The 18,650-nt window shown below is 38.7% G+C and overlaps 1 protein-coding gene and 2 non-coding genes across 4 annotated transcripts in view; all 3 read left to right on the top strand.

The window, feature by feature from the left end:
* Positions 1-1,789: 1,789 nt before the first annotated feature.
* NOP58 (NOP58 ribonucleoprotein) overlaps positions 1,790-18,650 on the top strand; it is a 29,509-nt gene continuing 12,648 nt past the window's right edge. Inside the window, exons 1-5 of one of the 2 annotated variants that reach the window (XM_008687372.2) lie at positions 1,790-2,049; positions 8,962-9,038; positions 10,454-10,506; positions 14,849-14,970; positions 17,177-17,313. In XM_008687372.2, the coding sequence (XP_008685594.1) occupies positions 2,005-2,049; positions 8,962-9,038; positions 10,454-10,506; positions 14,849-14,970; positions 17,177-17,313 (434 nt within the window). In that variant the 5' untranslated portion in view covers positions 1,790-2,004. Of the gene's footprint in view, positions 2,050-8,961; positions 9,039-10,453; positions 10,507-10,701; positions 10,830-14,848; positions 14,971-17,176; positions 17,314-18,650 lie in introns of those variants that run through there. The other variant, XM_008687373.2, reaches the window with a different exon arrangement.
* On the top strand, positions 9,806-9,894 carry LOC121099948. The gene has a single exon (XR_005831675.1). It is a non-coding gene; the product is annotated as a small nucleolar RNA SNORD70 (small nucleolar RNA).
* On the top strand, positions 10,606-10,692 carry LOC121099949. Its single transcript, XR_005831676.1, has one exon. It is a non-coding gene; the product is annotated as a small nucleolar RNA SNORD70 (small nucleolar RNA).

Genomic DNA, 18,650 nt, shown 5'->3' with positions numbered 1-18,650 from the left:
GAGCTTATACTCTAGCTAGGTCAGGGATGGGGCTGGAGGGTGGGAAGAGAACAAAAGAACCATGTTTCTTATCTTTGTCATTTCACCATGTTAATCCACTACTAAAGTTATAAGTCCTTCTTCTGGGTTATCTGTACTCTCCCATATTCTCCTCATACTTTGTGCTATATCCCCTTGACCTAGTACTTTTTTTTTTTTTTAAGATTTTATTTATTTATTCGACAGAGATAAAGACAGCCAGCGAGAGAGGGAACACAAGCAGGGGGAGTGGGAGAGGAAGAAGCAGGCTCATAGCGGAGGAGCCTGATGTGGGGCTCGATCCCATAACGCCGGGATCACGCCCTGAGCCGAAGGCAGACGCTCAACCGCTGTGCCACCCAGGCGCCTCGACCTAGTACTTTGTTTAATCAACTATTGAATCTCTTATTTTTCTCTTGCAACAGGGAATTTTCAGACAATTACTGTATTTGGCCAAGATCCAAATCCAAATCCAGAGTCAGCTCTGAACCCCGCACTAATGCATCACTGAGCTGATTATATAAATGGCAATGTGCAAAGACAACTTTTCAGAGAAGCCACAGTAAAGAGGTTTCTCATTGAATAAATGGTTTCATTTCTCTTTGAGTAAAGGACGCAAGCTTTAGATGCAAGGAAAAGAATTTTACTTCCTGCAAACATTCATTCATTAAATGGTTAAGAATTTTTTAAAGAGGGGCACCTGGATGGCTCAGTTGGTTGAGCATGCGACTTTTGATTCCGGGGTTGTAAGTTTGAGCCCCACACCAGGTGTAGAGATTACTTAAAAAAAAAAACTTAGAAAAAAAAAAGAAAGAAAACTAGACAAAAAAAGATGTATATTGTGAAATGATATAATGCCACAAACAGATGCAGTGCTTCCACTTCATTCACCTACCCTTCCTTTCCCAGTCAAGCCATTTTGGTTTCTCCTGCCTCCCTGACCACACTGAATCCTACGTGTATAATCAACCATACTCTTGTCTGTACCCTAGCTTCCCCCATCCCTTGATTTTCCCCCACTTTTATATTTTCTGTTATTCAGTCCAGGATTTTCACTCATCTTGATTCTAGGTTGCAGAGCTGCTTGAAAAAAAAAAAGTTACTTAGTGTTTCAAAACTTTCAGCAGGTGCAATTTAATGTTTACAGGCAATCTTCATATAAGGCCTGGAAAGTGAGGAAGGAAACTTAACTCCTAATGAAAGCCAGACCTGTGGAATAACTGAGTATTTAAATCAGTCATTCAAACTGAAAGTTCCCAGAAAAGCAAATTTCACTAAGACAAGGACGTAAAGTCTAAATGCCTACCCTAGAATCATGACAGCAAAAATGGGAGAGGCCTACATATACATGAAAGACATCTGTGCTAAAAATCAGTTTGGCCAGAGAGAAGAGAACGGCCAGGAGTGCTCGCATATACTGGGACAGTCATGGTGTCATCCTGAGATCTTCACTTCAAGGCAGGGCTATCCAGGGAGTAAAATTAAGCGGCTAGCATTTCCCAAATTCCAGATGCCTGTGGCAAACGGACGAAACAGCTCCGCATTTCTCTCAAGGTAAAACATATCACATATAGGAATTTAAATAATAATCAAAGAGCAAAGTTCTTTCTTTCTCGGTTTCCGTACCGCTTAAAACCTCGCTTTTGTCCCTAAGAAATCTCGCGACACTTGCTTTCTTTCTCTTTCCCCCACCTCCTCTCCTTCCCCCTCCCACCCGGTTGGCGGGAACATAACGGAAGCGACGGCAAGCTATCTGTCGGAAGTGATGTCATATCCCAGAAGCCTAGGAGAAGCGCGTTCTGGTGTTCTACACACAGTGCAGTTTGGAACGCTTAGGCAACGTGGTCTGATTCTTTGCGAGAAGCCGTGCGCGTTTGTGCTCGGCCTGCTGCGGCCTGACAGGCCCTTGGGGGCCAAAAGTTTGGTCTCTTTTCACTGGTGGACGAGCTCGCGGCGGGCCGCGCAGCGCCCTGACCCGGCCTCACCATGTTGGTGCTATTTGAAACCTCCGTCGGCTACGCCATCTTTAAGGTAAGTTGCAGATTGAACCGTTGGAGAGGCAAGGCTGGTGTTGGGCAAGAGAGGACAGGGAAAGACGAAGGGGAGGACGAAACTGCTCAGGATCGCGTGGGAGCCGTTTGTGTCCTCCTCCCCTGAAAGTTAGGGGAAGGCTTTGAGCCTGGGAGGCGCGTGTTTCGGTGAACACGTGGCCGCGCCGTTTGGGGCGCCTGGTTCTGTGTTAACAGGATTTGGCCCGGTGAGATAGATGGGCAGGAGCCTTATTAGAATTTCACAGGTAAAGTTATGGAGTTGGGGTTTACTCTGAGTGTTTTTGAGAAATGATTGAAAGCTTTTAAGCAGAGGAAATGACCTGATATAAAGTTGTCTCTTAATGAAGTTGCTTTCCTGTGTGGAGAATAGATTACAGGAGGCAAGAAAGGAACCAGGAATATTTTTGCGTTAATCAAGACAAGATGAAATTGCTTGGGTTAAGGTTGGTATGGGGGGAAACAAATACCAGGAGAAATTTTGAAGGTACAACTGGTGGGATTGGCTGATGAATGGAGAATGTATGTTCTGGGTTGAGTAAGTGGGTACGTGTTGGTGGGGAAGAGAAGAAAAAACGAGGTTGTTGGAGGCTTTTCGGGGGGAAAATACTAAAAAGGTCCAGTTTGGGCTGTGAAACTTGCGGTGTTGGTTAGACGTGGAAATGCAATCGTCGTTTTAAGTTTCAGACCTAAGGGAGGAATCTGGGCCGATGGTGATCAATTTGAGATTTGGTTGTCTTAATAGGGAAAGTTTGAAATTTAAAGATTATCAGCCCGGAGCTGATTGAACAATAGGACATTAGTGTAGTAGGATACTATTGAGATGTTCCAAAGAATGAGGTAAACTGAGTGCTATCCATGTGCCAGCACTTTTTCTGAGCTCTACAAATGTAGCAACGAAATACAGAATTTTTATGTGTATGCTGATACGGTGAAAATGCTGGATAAAATGTGTATAGTATGGTTTTGTGAATCAAGAACCATGTATGTGGTATGAGTGCGGAAAATCTGAAATCAGCATTCCAAAATGTTGATTTAGAGGAGCTTTTAACTTTATTAAGTTTTTTTTTCAGACATTTGAAAATATAGTTCCATTTGCACTTGTTACATTACTTAATATTTTTAAGAGAAAATAATAAAAGCCAAAAGCTAGCTTTGCTTATTTTTTTCTCATTGGGTTTGTCTGTGAATGCAGTAGTAGAAATTTTAAGGGACTGTAAAAGGCTTTACAGCCTGGGAGTGTGTCTATTTTACTTTTCCCCAGCTTTTTGCAGTCTTTTCTAAATTCTTAAGTAGAATTCTGCACATGCCCGCAAATTTTCTTAGCCAGCATGGTTTATCATATTTTGAATTAGTGTGTATGGATGAATTTTATCTAAGTAGATTTGCAAACACGCAGGAGGTAACTTTTTAGGAGGAAGTATTCTAAAACTGGATTGCAACTTGCACAGCTGTGTAAATTTTACTAAAATGTATCAAACTGCACATTTACAATAGGTGGGCTATATAGTATGTAAACTATACCCAATAAATGAAGCTGGAAAAACTATACCCAAAAAATGAAGCTGCACGAAGAGAGGGAGGTGCAACTGCACAGTCCACTGGTTGGCCCTGATGGTAGGAAGGAATTGGCTTAGCAGTTTTATGGTTTCTAGCCCTGGGTCATAAAATATTCGGTCATGTCTCTTGCTGAACTACTGATTTCTTTTAATGACGAGTATTCTCCATAAAAATAGTCTTGAGTACTCTGTTGCCATTTTTAATGGTATTCATTTGCAAATTACTGTTTAAAATTATTGTGGTTTATGGTTTAAGTAACGTAAGAGAAATAGCTAAAGGCTTGAATACATTGAAATAATGATTCAGTTCCAAATATTTCAATTAATAGCAGTTATTGTTAATAAAACAGACACAGAAAATGTTCTGGAATTAGTGGTGGTTGCACAATTTTGTGAAAATATACTGAAAAGTAAGTTGTGCACTTTAAAAGGATGAATATTATGGTGTTTATATATTAAACAGATCTATAGTACAAAGTTATTAGCTCCTTTTCCCATAGTCAGAATTCTGGGGTATAAAATTGAATTGGTTGCATTAAATTCATGCTTTAATGGGAGTGCTTTAAGAACTTTTTAAAACTTTTAACCTCAGGTCATAGTAAGGAACACATTTTATATCATCTAGTGTACATATATGCACGTATAAAGAGTGATTCGGAAAGAATTAAATACTTTGTAAAAAATTCGTGGATGTTAACAAGGTTATATATGAATGCAAAGACAGTACTAAGCAAAGAATATTGTAGAAACTCAGCTTGTGCCCCTGTATCATGGGGCATACATAGTAAGACTAAGGGCACGTCTTCTAGTTTTACTCATCTCAGACCTTTTGTAGCTGTGCTGCCCAGTGTGATTGCCACTAGCAATCTGTTTTAGCCATTTAGCACTTTACCTGCATCGCTATTTAAGCACTTGAAATTTGGGTAGTAAAGCTGTGGAAGTGAATTTTTAGTTTAATTCATTTAAATTTTAATAGTCACATTGTGTAGTGCGGCTATGTGGTGTACTGTTGTGTGTTCATTTCCTCAAGGCCTGGAAGAAGAGATTTCTTTTATGTGTATACCAGAGTTCTTGTATAATATGATTACTGAGCAGTATGTTTTTCCAGCTTCATTTATTGGGTATAGTTTACATACTATATAGCCCACCTATTGTAAATGTGCAGTTTGATACATTTTAGTAAAATTTACACAGCTGTGCAAGTTGCAATCCAGTTTTAGAATACTTCCTCCTAAAAAGTTACCTCCTGCGTGTTTGCAAGTCAGTCAGACCCAGCTCTAGGCAACCACTGTCTGTATAATTTTGTCATTTCTAGAAATTTCATGTACATGGAGTAATAGTTTTTTGTGTCTTACTTTTTTCACTTAGCATGCTTTTGAAGCTAATGCATGTTGCACGACATGGAGTAATAGTTTTTTGTGTCTTACTTTTTTCACTTAGCATGCTTTTGAAGCTAATGCGTGTTGCACGTATCCTTTTTGAATAATTCGATTTGAAACTATTCCACGTCATCCTGTACAACTCACAAGTTTAATAAAACAGTACTTACCCATTTTGTTTGTGAAGTAAAACTAAAAAAAGTTAGCATTAAATGTTTAAATAAAACATAGGAAATCTCAAAGTAACCAATTAAGTGGAAATTAGGGACACTTTCGATATAGTGTGCTCTTTGCTGTTTATGAATTTCATGCCTGTCTGGAATAGAGGAGGATACTCCAGGAATATCTGGCATGCTCTGGGATGCATTCATGTTTGTGTTTTACTCTTTATTGTGAAAAATTTCAAGGAGACAAATAGAAGATTATAAAGAACGTCCACGTACACCATCGACAGACCCATTTGTGGGTCCTCTATCTCCCATTCCCCTCCCCACATTGTTTTGAAGCAAATCCCATCTATTTAGTTTTATCTGTAAACAGGTATGTGTCGTGAGTACACGGTGAAGGCACAAACACATGTTGTGTCTTTCCACAGTGTCATCTCTCCCCCAACCCCATGTCAACTTTATTCAGTTTCAAAGCAAGTTAATATATCAGAACGCAGAACTCCAAACTTGATGACATTTCACTACCTGTTTAACTTGGCTTCTTACTCATCACAGAAAGCAAAGCACAACACAAGTTACACAACAAGACAGAAAAGGGAAGTTGGAGGTAGGAAGTTAATGTAGTCTTCCATTGCACAGTTGAGATAAGGCCTGGGTCTGGTCTGGGTCAGCTCACAGCACTAGTTGCTTATTATGTCAGGCAGTGGAGGATCGATCTCTCTCTCTTTTTAAAGATTTTTATTTATTTATTTGAAAAAGCGAAAGAGNGTGAGTGTGAGAGAGAGCGAGAGCACACACACATGTGTGTGAGCCAGGGCAGGGGCAGAGAATGAGACTCTCTGGGAGTCTATACTTGGGAGCCTGACCTGGGACCCGATCCCAGGACTCTGAGGATCATGACCTGAGCTGAGGGCAGGCGCCCAACCGACTGAGCCACCCAGCCCCCCCCCCATCCTCTATTTTGTTCAGAGGTCAGTTGGGCAGGGCCTTTGGTGGCAGCTACCTTTCTGATGTGGTCAGCTGTGAAAGGGTCAGCATTTAACAAGGTCTTGACCATTTGCTGCAAAAATCTTTCATTTCCAAAGTGATTTATTCAGTCTGGATTGGCAAACCTCTGTTTCTGCTGGTTATCGTTTCTGATTGAGTCCTAGCCGGTGCTGGTTTGGCAATATTTGGTCTTAGCTGCAATGTCCTTGGTTGCTTGCATTACTCCTTGACATGTTACTGCTTGACAGGAGTGACTGCATCTTGGTCTCTATGGTATGGGTAAGATGAAGACTAGTTTTAAAACTAGCAAACAGTAACAGCTGTGCTAAAGATTTTAATGGCAGTAACTGTGCACCATTTCTACTTGGAAGTGGAAATAATTCCATCTTAATCCAAAATGAACTTAAAATGGATTTTGTATACAAATGTTTTCAGATTTCTCTGTGCGAAAATGAATGACTAAAATTTGAGGCGTATTTTTCAGGAAATGTAGCAGTTCTAATTTTATTTTGTTCAGACGGCCTTTATTAGTAATTTTCTCTTAAATATGTTGTAGCACAATCGGGAACATAGAGTAGCAAGGTTTTATTTGTCATAACAGTCTTTGGAGACCTTTGTGTAGTCATGAATGTTTCCATTACATTTCCTTTGTTACTTTAAGAATGCTGATAATATCTCTTGAATATGCCGATTGTTACCCAGATGTTATCTCCAAATATACTTGCTTTTCAACTAGAAAAAAATGTAAATTTTACGCATGAGTCATATCCCCTGTTCCGTACGTATCCTCTCAACAGTTCCTGAACTTTGGGTATGGTTAGTGGCATTCTCTGGACAAACTATTTCCAAAAGTCAGGACTGTTCTGTGAACTTCCTTTATCAGAAAATAAGAGAATTCATGTTTCAGTGCATTCATAAGATTTGCTGGAATGTCTTTGGATTCTTAAGTTCTCAGGCAAAATAGAACTGTTAGTGGCTTGTAATTTTTTGTGAAGATTTGAAAAAGAGAAAGAGTGAGCGTGGGGGGGAGAGAGAGACACGTAAATTTTTGTAATTTATGTTTGTAAAGATTTTAAGTAAACTCTGTGCCCAGTGTGGGGCTTGAATTTACAGCCCTGAGTTCAAGAATCACGAACTCTGCCAAGAGTCACATACTTTGCCGACTGAGCCAGCCAGGTGCCCCAGCTGGTAATTCTTATTTATTTATTTATTTATTTAATATTTGTTTATTTGAGAGAGAGCGTGTGTGCGCGCAACAGCAAGAGAGGAAACACAAGAAGGGGGAGTGGGAGAGGGAGAAGCAGGCTCCCCGCTAGCAGGGAGCCTGATGTGGGGCTCGATCCCAGGATCAGACACTTAATGACTGAGCCACCCAGGCACCCTGTAATTTTTAAGTATAAACACTATGCTTTGGGATCATTTACTGCTCTTACTCTGGTTTCTGAGTTTTTTCAGTTTGATTTATTTTGACCAACTTTTCAAGTTCTGTAAATATATCAGTTCAGCTACGTGTGATTACATTTAAACAACACAACAAATCCTTAAAATAATCCTGCCATGCTCTGGCAGAAATTAAGTGCAACTTGCAGTGTCATATTCATGCTTTATCACAAAAATATATGCTAGACTATAACTGGGCAATAAATCTTACTGTGTAAATATTCTGTGATAATACAGATTTGATGAAATGTTTATCAGTATAGTTTTCAATTTATCAGCTGGGTTTTTCCCCCCATAAGACATGCATAATATGTATTTGCACTTTACTTCACCAAATTTAATGCCATTATTTTACACTGCAACTTAAACTTACATCCCATCAATTGTAAGGCATTCCAATTTCAAGATTGTTAAATATGGGGGACATGCATTTTAGGATTGATTCTACCCTATGTTATACTTGGGAAGTTGACTTACTACATTGGGTACTGATGAGAGTATAGGGAAATAAGTTTTATTAACTCTTGATTTAAGTGAAACTAATAGACTCTCTTGAAAGCAACTTGGTAGCATCTGTCAAATGTAAAGTAATGCATTTCCTATGTGATAATTAACTCCACTTCCAGTAAAATATGCCCTGTAGAAATATAACATATATACGTACAAAACTGTTTTCGGAAGGAGAATTAGGAAAATTTAGAAAAACCCTAAACATCTGTAAGGGAATAAAATGATGGTATATTCATACAGTTCAATTCTAGATTGTTAAAACCTAGAATTGTGTCCATGTTATGCTAAGTGGTACAGTATGATACCTAAAGGTATGTATACATAAAATGTTAAGGACGGTCAGAAAGCCTTAAAGAATATATATATACCTAAGTGTTAATGACTTTTTCATAGATTTAAAGTGTACCTTTCTTTTCTTTGCATTTTAAGTTTTCTTGTAACAGGATGTATCTTAAAATTGATGGTATCTTAGTTTTAGAGAAATCCATCTGTAATACTTTCATGTTAGGATGATTGTGGCAGTAAATAAAACTTACTACTTACTCTAGAAAGTAGGCAGATAAAAGTCTATCGATGTTCTATGAATATGATATGCTTTGTGAAGGGGTTAGTGGCTCCTTCAAAATAGGAAGTTTTCAACAGAGACCTCAACTGAATTCCATCCCATTATTAAATGGGCTACTTGAGCTACTAATTTGACCAAAAATTTATGGTGGGTAAGAAAATGGTTTGTTACTTCACTGAGAAAAATAAACTTCCACACTCTAATTTTGCATACGCAGTTGTATTTTGTGTATAGTTATGTATGCCTAAGCTATGCCATTTAAATAAAATTATTTAAAAATTTTTACAGGTTTTGAATGAGAAGAAACTTCAAGAGGTTGATAGTTTGTGGAAAGAATTTGAAACTCCAGAGAAAGCAAATAAAATGTAAGCCATCTTGAAACTAAGAATTTAGCAGTTAACATTTAGTTGGTGTTTGTTGGTGGTGGTGGTGATGTTTTTAAGATTTTATTTATTTATTTTAGAAAGAGAGCCTGCGAGTGGGGGGGGGGCAGCAGAGGGAAAAGGACAAGCAGACTCCATGGTGAGCATAGAGCCTGACATGGGGCGTGATCCCACAACCCTGAGATGGCCTGAGCCGAAATAAGGAGTCAGACTCAGCTGACTGAGCCACCCAGGGGCCCCTGTTGTTGTTGTTTTAATCTCTACACCCAGTGTGGATCTTGAACTCATGACCCTGAGATCTAAGAGTCACATGCTCTATTGACTGAGCCAACCAGGGGCCCCAAGTAATGGAATTACTGAATAAATTGTAGTATATCTATAGATCTCCTATCGACTTGGAGAGAGATCAGTGGTATACCAAGGAAACCATGCTTCGGAATATGTATAACGTGATCCCATTTTTGCAGTGTTTTTGTATATCTCTATATGCATTTATGCAGGCATAGAGAGATGAACAAATGCCACTTCAGAAAGAAGGTGGAAATGGGGGTGGGGTGAGGCAGAATAAGATGAAATTACTACTTTTGCTAAAATCTTTGTGTTGTTGTGTGTATTTAAGGGACCCACCAGGGTTTTTGTTCCCTGGAAGGTAAGAAAATCTTCCTTAAAACAACACTATTTTAGACACAATAGAAGACAAGTTTGTATTTTTCAAGGGCTGTATGCTTCATTTGGCTGAGTTAACCTGGTTCATTGTTGTCAATGATGTATTCTTGTTGGAACTGAATATAAATGATCTAACTCAAATATTCGTCACTACCACTGAGACAACAATGAATTATGAATTAATGGTATATTTTTGTTTCAATATAAAATAATGTTACCTTGCCTATACCCTGTATGGGGGAAAGGGGGTAAAATAAGGGTAATAGGAATCAGATTTGATGATAAGCTATTTCTTAATGGCATTTGTACTAGATGGACAAATGATTGTTGTGAGATTCCTGACTTTTAAGAGGGTCTCTTAATACCTTTTCTGAGGTCTCTTCTGTTCTCCATAATACAAGGATTTGTGTCCAGCTTTAAGCAGCAGAGGTTATGTTGAAGCTTCGGCATCTTTCCTGTGGTTGAGATGTGGTATCAAACCTCTTTGCTGATGTTCATTTTCCTTCAAAACCTACAACCTCTGTAGTAGTCCAGACATTACTAACCTAACATTTAGAGAAACCGGTTATTTTAAGAAGAATTTATCTAACTTTGCACCCTGTTGCCCAGTGATGGGAAAGTTTATTTTGCTGGTGTGTGCTTTGGGAACAGTCCAAAACCTCTTTCCTAAATACATGGCGTTTGCACAATCAATATGCCCTCATAACTTTTCTTTTTTTTTTTTCTTCTAGAGTAAAGCTAAAACATTTTGAGAAATTTCAGGATACAGCAGAAGCATTAGCAGGTAAAGTGGAAGACTAGCTTTTTGGGTTTTGTTTTTAATCTTGTCAGTTGATTATCCTTATCAAAAGATTATTTGCTTCAGTTGCCTGAGTTAACCTTATTCAATGTTGTCAATGATGCATTCTTTTTGGAATTGAATTTAAGTGATCTAACTCAAATTCGTCACTACCACTGAGACAACATTGAGTTAGCTTTTTTCACCATAGGGCTTGTTTCCCCCCCATGTGATGAGAGGTGAGAAGTGGTTAAATTGATCTCCCTGTGGAAACCAACAGCATAATGCTGAAGCACAATTCAGTAAAAGCTGTTCTACAAGGGACCAAGGTAATGTAGTCAAGTACACAGCTCTCTGATCATTTTAATCCAAGGGTAAAGTTGAGACTAGCCAGGATTCACAGTTGAAATAATAATAAAGCAGCTCTCCAGAAGTATACACTTTTAGTTCAGAAGAGCACAATATTATTAAAGGTTTTAGGAAAACTGATACGCTTTTGTATGTATGGTGGTTTTTTTTTTTTTTTTTAATGCAAAAACTACACCTACGTTTAAGAGTTAATCTGAAGGAGGCATGAAGAAGGGATGACTCCTGTCCTTCAACTAGTCCTCCTGATGGGAGAACAGACAATAGGGTTTATTAACTAGGCTTGGCTTTTAGTAGGCAGTTGGTCTCAAGGTTTTTTCTTTCTTTCTTTCTTTCTTTTTTTTTTTTTTATGTTAGGGAAAACCAGACTGGATATTAAATTCTGCTTGTGGATTTTTCAGTTGCTTAAGTTCCATATATCAAATCACCCAACTGCTTGGGAGTATAATTTGAAAATGTAGGACCATAAGGAAGAATATGGCATATAATTAGGCAAGAATTTCACAGACCCAAATAATTTTGTTCATTAGCCCCAAGAGAAAGGGTAGAATTCTCTTATAAAAATTAGGAATGTAACTAAACATGATGGAATATTAATGGGCTGCCCCAACGTTGGCAGAAGAGTAGATGAAGGAAGACCCAAAAATGGGGCCAATTTTTTAATTTTTAAAAATAGTTCTAGGACTGCTTCATCAGTAAATCAGTAATTAAAGCCTCATAGAGCCATTAAAGCACAGCTATGATAATTTTTGCCTGGATTTTTTCTTTCTTCCTTCCTTCCTTCCTTTCTTCCTTCCTTTCCTTCCTTCCTTCCTTCCTTCCTTCTTTCTTTCTTTCTTTCTTTCTTTCTTTCTTTCTTTCTTCCTTTCTTCCTTTCTTCCTTTCTTCCTTTCTTCCTTTCTTTCTTCCTTTCTTTCTTTCTATAATCTCTGCATCCAACGTGGGGCTTGAACTCATGACCCCAAGATCAAGAGTCACATACTCATCCGACTGAGCCAGCCAGGCACTCCTGCCTGGAGAATTTTTTAAAAGATCTATTCATCTCAGCTTTAAAATTATATGGGTAGAATTTTGTTAAGACCCCAAGTGAGATTGTGTTTGCTGTTCTCCAACTGGGGGGCGGGCATTTTTCACATAGTCTGATTTGAACTTCTGCTGGAGTTGTAAAGTGCAGCAGCCCTTATCCCAAGTGGCTTCTTTTGAATTCCTTTTTGCATATTACCTCTTTAATCTTTTGAGATGTTTCTGACCAGTCCTTATTAAATGGATAGATCCAATTTCTACCCAAACATGGAGCAGGTTTTTACTATTAATCTAATATATTGATCATGTAGTGGTTGCCAGGTTTTGTACCCATCATTTCAAAATTGTTGTTAAATCCTTGAAGCAGTCTTGTGGGATAGATGTTAATCACTGTTGATAGGAAACTTGAGGCTTGAGGGACATCTCCTTTTCCTCCTGAGCTCTTGATATTCCTTAAAATAATGTAAATTCCTTAAAACCATTCTCTCCATGGTAGGTGAGAATTTAAAGTCAACTCCAGCCACCACCGCCCCCGCCCCGCCGTTCTACCTGCCATGAGGGCAGAGACTACGTTTTTCTTCACCATCAAATTCCAGGATTCTAGCACATAAATATTTTGGGTAAAGAAATGAAAGTAGTGAGCTCTGTCTGCCTTTTCCCATCTGTTTTTACCAGAAACCCAATATCACCTTATTAAGAGGGCAGTCTTTCCTGGGAATTAACTTCACACTCCCTGTTACAAACTGAGTGGTTATAGATACTGTAGTATGCATTTAAAAACCCCGTAGCCTAAGAAACAGTCTGATGGGTTGTGATATCAAGAATTTATATTGGGGGGGCACCTGGCTGGCTCAGTCCGTAGAGCATGAGACTCTTGGTCTCAGAGTTGTGAGTTCAAGCCTCATGTAGCTTACTTTTTTAAAAAAAGGTCTTTGGGGTTCCTGGCTGGCTCAGTTGGAAGAGCATATGACTCTTAATCTCAGGGTCATGAGTTTGAGCCCCGGCTGGGTGTAGAGATTACTTAAATAAATAAACTTTTAAAAGACAAAAATAAAAGGTTGATCTTTTTTTTTTTTTTTTAAGAATTTAAAGGTTGGTTAAATACCCAACTCTTTTTTTTTTTTTTAAAGATTATTTTATTTATTTGACAGAGATAGAGACAGCCAGCGAGAGAGGGAACACAAGCAGGGGGAGTGGGAGAGGAAGAAGCAGGCTCATATCGGAGGAGCCTGATGTGGGGCTCGATCCCGTAACACCAGGATCACGCCCTGAGCCGAAGGCAGACGCCCAACCGCTACGCCACCCAGGCGCCCCTAAATACCCAACTCTTGGTTTCAGCTCAGGTTATGAGATGGAGCTTGTGTCGGTGTGGAGTCTGTTTAAGACTCTCTTTCTCTCCCTCTGCCCCTCCCCCCTGAGAAAGCACTTGCTTTCGCTCTCTCTCTAATCTTTTTTTAAAAAAAGAATTTATATTGATCCTAGAAGTTAAGATATACCGTTTGTATGGAGAGCTTTGTTTTTACAGTCTGATTTTCAAGTTGCTAGTCTTACAAATACTATAGAAAAATTTGGTACTGTCTCGCTCTCTTTCTGGCAATTAATAAAATATTTAAAAGAAAAAAAATTTGGTACCAGCCTATATTGGATGAAGTGGGAAGATTACTAGGGGATGCTGAAAAGTGGCTAGTGAAGTAGAGAGAAGACTCAGTTTTCCCTTTACTTTGTCACCATTTCTGCCATCTTTTAAAAATGTATATTATGAAAAGTAATTAACAGGCTTTTTAATAATAAAGGGAAGGTAAATGTAAATGTTACATCTAGAGAAATTTTAGCTTACAAGAAATTTTAAAAAAGGAAAACACTAGATTAAAATGTAAAAGATGATGTGGAAGACAGAACTAGAAGCTAGAAGTTGAATAAAAGTTTTTAATTATAAAAGATTAAAAATTTGAAAGACTGTAACTCTTACTAGAAAAGTGGGTTATAAGGAGTCAGTGTTGTACAATATGATATGTAAAAGATTATAACCTGAAAAAAGTAGCATGAGACTCAGCTTCTTAGAATGTGGTGACCTCTGTAAGAGCTGTGTGGTAGCTAGATGATTTTTGTCCTCACCTTTCGTCTTGCCAAATAACAGATGAAATGGACTTGTAACTCAAATGGATGGAGATGTGGTCAGGAGGAAAGAGAATGTACCTGGCTGATTAAGCATAAACTGTCTGGCCTTAGAAATTGTGGCCGGCTTCTTCCTGGCAGGCATACTTTAAATTTAGCCAAAACTCTGACAGATAGCAGAAGAGATGTTAGTCCACGTGGGTCCAGAGTAGGCCTAAGGAAGGGTGAGAGTTACAAAGTACCTGATTTAGAACCTGCCAAAAATGAAAGCAGTCCCAGGTTGAATAGTCTGCCTTTGAGTAGTGAGTTCTCCATCACAAGCAGAGGCCCGATGACATATCTGGATCTGGAATTAGTAAAGCCTCCACTCAGGCATGCTTACACTCACTGCAGCAGGACCTTCCAAATGAATACACTTTTTCACCACAGTCTTGACAGGATTTTGGGATATTTCACAGAGCATCAGGCCAGTCTGTCTACAGTAACATTGGAGAGTGAATATCTTTGTCATTCCAAAATAGATTGTTTCTAACATTTTATGATTCTAGCTCTATCTGGGTTCGAGAGTAGATTTCATATGACATGAGGAAAGGAGTGCTGGATCTGCCTTTAACTCCTCATTCTAGAGCTGAAATGAGGGTGGGTAGGTTAGATGGGACTGTGAAATATGTAACTCCTTCAGTGTTTTCTGCATTCATCATTTCATTTTAGAATGTTAAATTCAGACTTTTTGAAAGGAAGTGTTTATTTTGCTTTATTCTTTAAGTTTAAATGAGATCTTGAAGTTCTTAAAATTAAAAAAAACTTGAGAGTTCACTCTTTTGTTTTTCTTTTTCCTTGAAAGCATTCACAGCTCTGATGGAGGGCAAAATCAATAAACAGCTGAAAAAAGTTCTGAAGAAAATAGTAAAAGAAGCCCATGAACCTCTGGCTGTAGCTGATGCTAAACTAGGAGGGGTCATAAAGGTCAGTATGTTTTTCATGCCTGCTAGTCGGAACTCACCATACAGCATAGTAACTACAAAGCCTAGCCTTTGTATTTAGTTTGTTATAAGTTCTCGTACTTGATCTTTTTTCCCTAGGCTATAGAATAATTTCCAATATGATTATCAGGACTAAATACATACAAGTAATGCCTGTTTGTTGTAGAAAATATTAATAACCCCAAAAAGTAATAAAAATTAGCTTTAACCTGACACTCAGAGATAATCTGTTAACAGTATGTATATCCTGCCATGTTTTTGTTTAGTCACATTTCTTTTTCTTTCAGCAGGAATGAGGGCATGACATTTCTTTGTAGTGTATGTGGTTTAGTAGAAAACTTTAGCAGGGGGTAGAGTCTCTGGAGATGAAAGTGGAAAGACTGGAAAAATGGGTTCCCAAGCCTGAAAAGCAGAACAGTTTGAGAGCTGGTCATGATAGTTGATCTTCAGGGATTATAGTAGATATTTCAGTGACAGGTTAATTGCTGTGTTTGTGAGCATACCTCTGATTTTTTAAGTAAGGTTTATATTATATTGTAGGTCGTCTTAGTTAGGAAAGTGCTAAGGGGATTTGAGGGTCTTTTTTAGGTCAGGATTGTGAATTTAAGAAGTTCAATTATTTCCATTACTGTCTGGTAAGTAGTGAAGTTTTCTGTGATGATGTTAATCTCTGTCTTCATTCTTTGAAGTGCCTACAAGTCTTAGTTTGTAATTTTCTGTTAAAAACCATTAAATTTTAGGGACCCCTGGGTGGCTTAGTGGGTTTAAGCATCTGCCTTTAGCTCAGGTCATGATCCCAGGGTCCTGGGATCAAGTCCCACATCTGGCTTCTTGCTCAGTGGGGAGCCTGCTCTCCCTCTCCCTCTGCTCCCCCTGCTTGTGCTCTCCCTTTCTGTTAGAAATAAATAAATAAAATCTCAAAAAAAACCCCATTAAATTTTGGCATAATAAGTACAGAATAACAAATTGCTAGATAGTGGGATTATAGGTATCTTTAATTTTTTTCAGTTCTCTTATTTTTTTTTAAGATACTATTTATTTATTTGAGAGAGAGTGTGCACAGGAGGGATAGAGAATCTGAAGCAGACTACGCATTGAGCGCAGAGCCTGACTCGGGGCCCAGTCCCACGACCGTGAGATCATGACCTGAGCCAAGAGTCAGATGCTTAACTGCCTGAACCACCCAGGTGACCCCAGTTTCTCTATTTTAAAAACTTAACATTGAAGGGGTACCTGGGTGGCTCAGGGGGTTAAGCATTTGACTTTTGATCTCAGGGTCTTGAGTTCAAGCCCTGGGTTGGGCTTCACATGGGCATGGAGCCTACTTTAAAAAAAAAAAAAAAAAGGAAAATCATAAGGAGGGGAAAGTACATTTACAGTACTGTATTGTGCTTATTTTTAAAATCTGCATTTATTTATTTATTTTTATAATATTTTTTTATTTTTATAATAATTTTTTATTATGTTAGTCACCATACAGTACATCCCTATTTTTTGATGTAAAGTTCCATGATTCATTACTTGCATATAACACCCAGTGCGCCATGTAATACCCATCACTGGCCTGTCCCATTCCCCCACCCCCCCTCCCCCAAAATCTTCATTTAGTATTCTTTGTACAAACACCAGAAAAATGTGAAATGAGAAATTTTTTTAATGAGAAACGAGAAATTTTTTTAATGAGAAACATGTAAATCTGCTATTTTAATATTTAAATGGTTTTAGGAAAACTTTCTTTAAAAATTTTTTTTTTTCGTTTATTTATTTGAGAGAGAGTGAGTGAGAGGAAGCATGAGTGAGGGGTAGGGGGACAGAGGGAAAACAGACTCTTCACTGAGCAGGGAGCCAATATGGGGCTAGATCCCAGGACCCCAGGATCATGACCTGACCCGAAGGCAGATGCCTAACTGACTGAGCCATCCAGGTGCCCCCAAAACTGTTATTTCTCTGTCTCTTTTTTTTAAAAGATTTTCTTTATTTTGAGAGAGAGAGCACACATGAGTGAGAGGGAGGGGCAGAGAGAGAAGCAGACTCTCCACTGAGCAAGGACCCTCACCCCCCCCCCCAACGCAGGGTTTGATCCCAGGACCCCGTGATCATGACCTGAGCCAGAGGCAGATGCTTAACCGATTGAGCCACCCAGGTGCCCAAAACTTTTATTTCATTAATACAGTGTTCTGTTCTTACAGGAAAAGCTGAATCTCAGTTGTATCCATAGTCCTGTTGTTAATGAACTTATGAGAGGAATCCGTTCCCAGATGGATGGATTAATCCCTGGAGTAGAACCACGTGAAATGGCAGCTATGTGTCTTGGATTGGCACACAGGTGAGATTTACTGGAAAATAAACTCCACTTATTCCTGTGTAATAAGTAATCGTGTTGCACTGGTTTAAGCATATTACAAATATAATTTAATTCTCATAATAATCTTACGAGGAAGGTAGTAGTAGTAGTAGTATCCTCATTTTATAGATGAATCTGATGCCCAAAATCAATTCACCTGGTAAGTGATGAAGCCTGGATTGGAACCCAGGCAATCCTCATCATAGGCATTCTTTATCCTTCAAGTGTTGGGCCCCACAATTCTTGGGCTTTCTCTTTTTTCTCTTCCCTGATCTCTCCTGAGTCATTTGCTGTCCCTCCATCTTTTCATCTCCCCAAATTTTCTCATCTGCTGTGATCTTCTTCTGTGTGTATCTGTTGTTTGTTTTACTCTGATTTGTATTGACTTTTATAAGAAGGCAAAGAGAAGCGCACTGACCTATCATGTTTAACCAGAGGTCCATTAGAAAGGCATTTCTACTGTACTGTGATATGTGTCTTGGCGTTCTGTGAAATTGCACTAAAATAACAGGGCTTTTCAGTGAAGAAAAATAGGATTAAAAACCTGTGCAACTTCAGGGGTGCCTGGGTGGCGCAGTTGTTAAGCGTCTGCCTTCGGCTCAGGGTGTGATCCCTGCGTTGTGGGATCAAGCCCCACATCAGGCTCCTCTGCTGGGAGCCTGCTTCTTCCTCTCCCACTCCCCCTGCTTGTGTTCCCTCTCTCGCTGGCTGTCTCCGTCTCCGTCAAATAAATAAATAAAATCTTAAAAAAAAAAACAAACCTGTGCAACTTCATAACCACAGCATTACCAAAAATAGCCTTATATATTAATACAGTTAAAAAGACATGTTAAATTTATATTAAAGGAATACTAAAATAAAATTAAAAAATACTAAAATAAAGCACCTTTGGACAAAAAATAGCATAAATCAATGGAAGGGTTAAAGCTGTTGAGTTACAAAGATGAGCAAAATGCATAAAAATCAAGAATAACTTTGTAATAAGCATTTTTAAGAGCATACAAACAACTAAACTGAGTCAAGATTCAAGCTTGCGATTAATTGACATTGTGTAATAGTAGTGGTTCTTAATCAAGGGCAATTAAATATCCCTTAGAGGACATTTGGCAATGTCTAGAGACATTTTTGGCTGTTAGAGGTGGTGTCAGGTCTCTGCTAACATAATGGGTTGAGGATAGGAATATTGCTGAACATCCACAATGCACAGATTAGGCCTGTACAACAGAGAATTATCAGGCCCACATTGTTAACAGTGCAAATTAAGAAAGCCTTATGTACAATATTGTTCCTCCGTGGCTTTTTGCTTTCAGGTGTTAACA

Source organism: Ursus maritimus, unplaced genomic scaffold (genome assembly GCF_017311325.1).
Source record: "Ursus maritimus isolate PB19 unplaced genomic scaffold, ASM1731132v1 scaffold_1, whole genome shotgun sequence".
NCBI classification, from domain to species: Eukaryota; Metazoa; Chordata; class Mammalia; order Carnivora; family Ursidae; genus Ursus; species Ursus maritimus.
The sequence above is the reverse complement of the archived record's forward strand: the minus strand, read 5'-3'. Positions and strand labels throughout refer to the sequence as shown.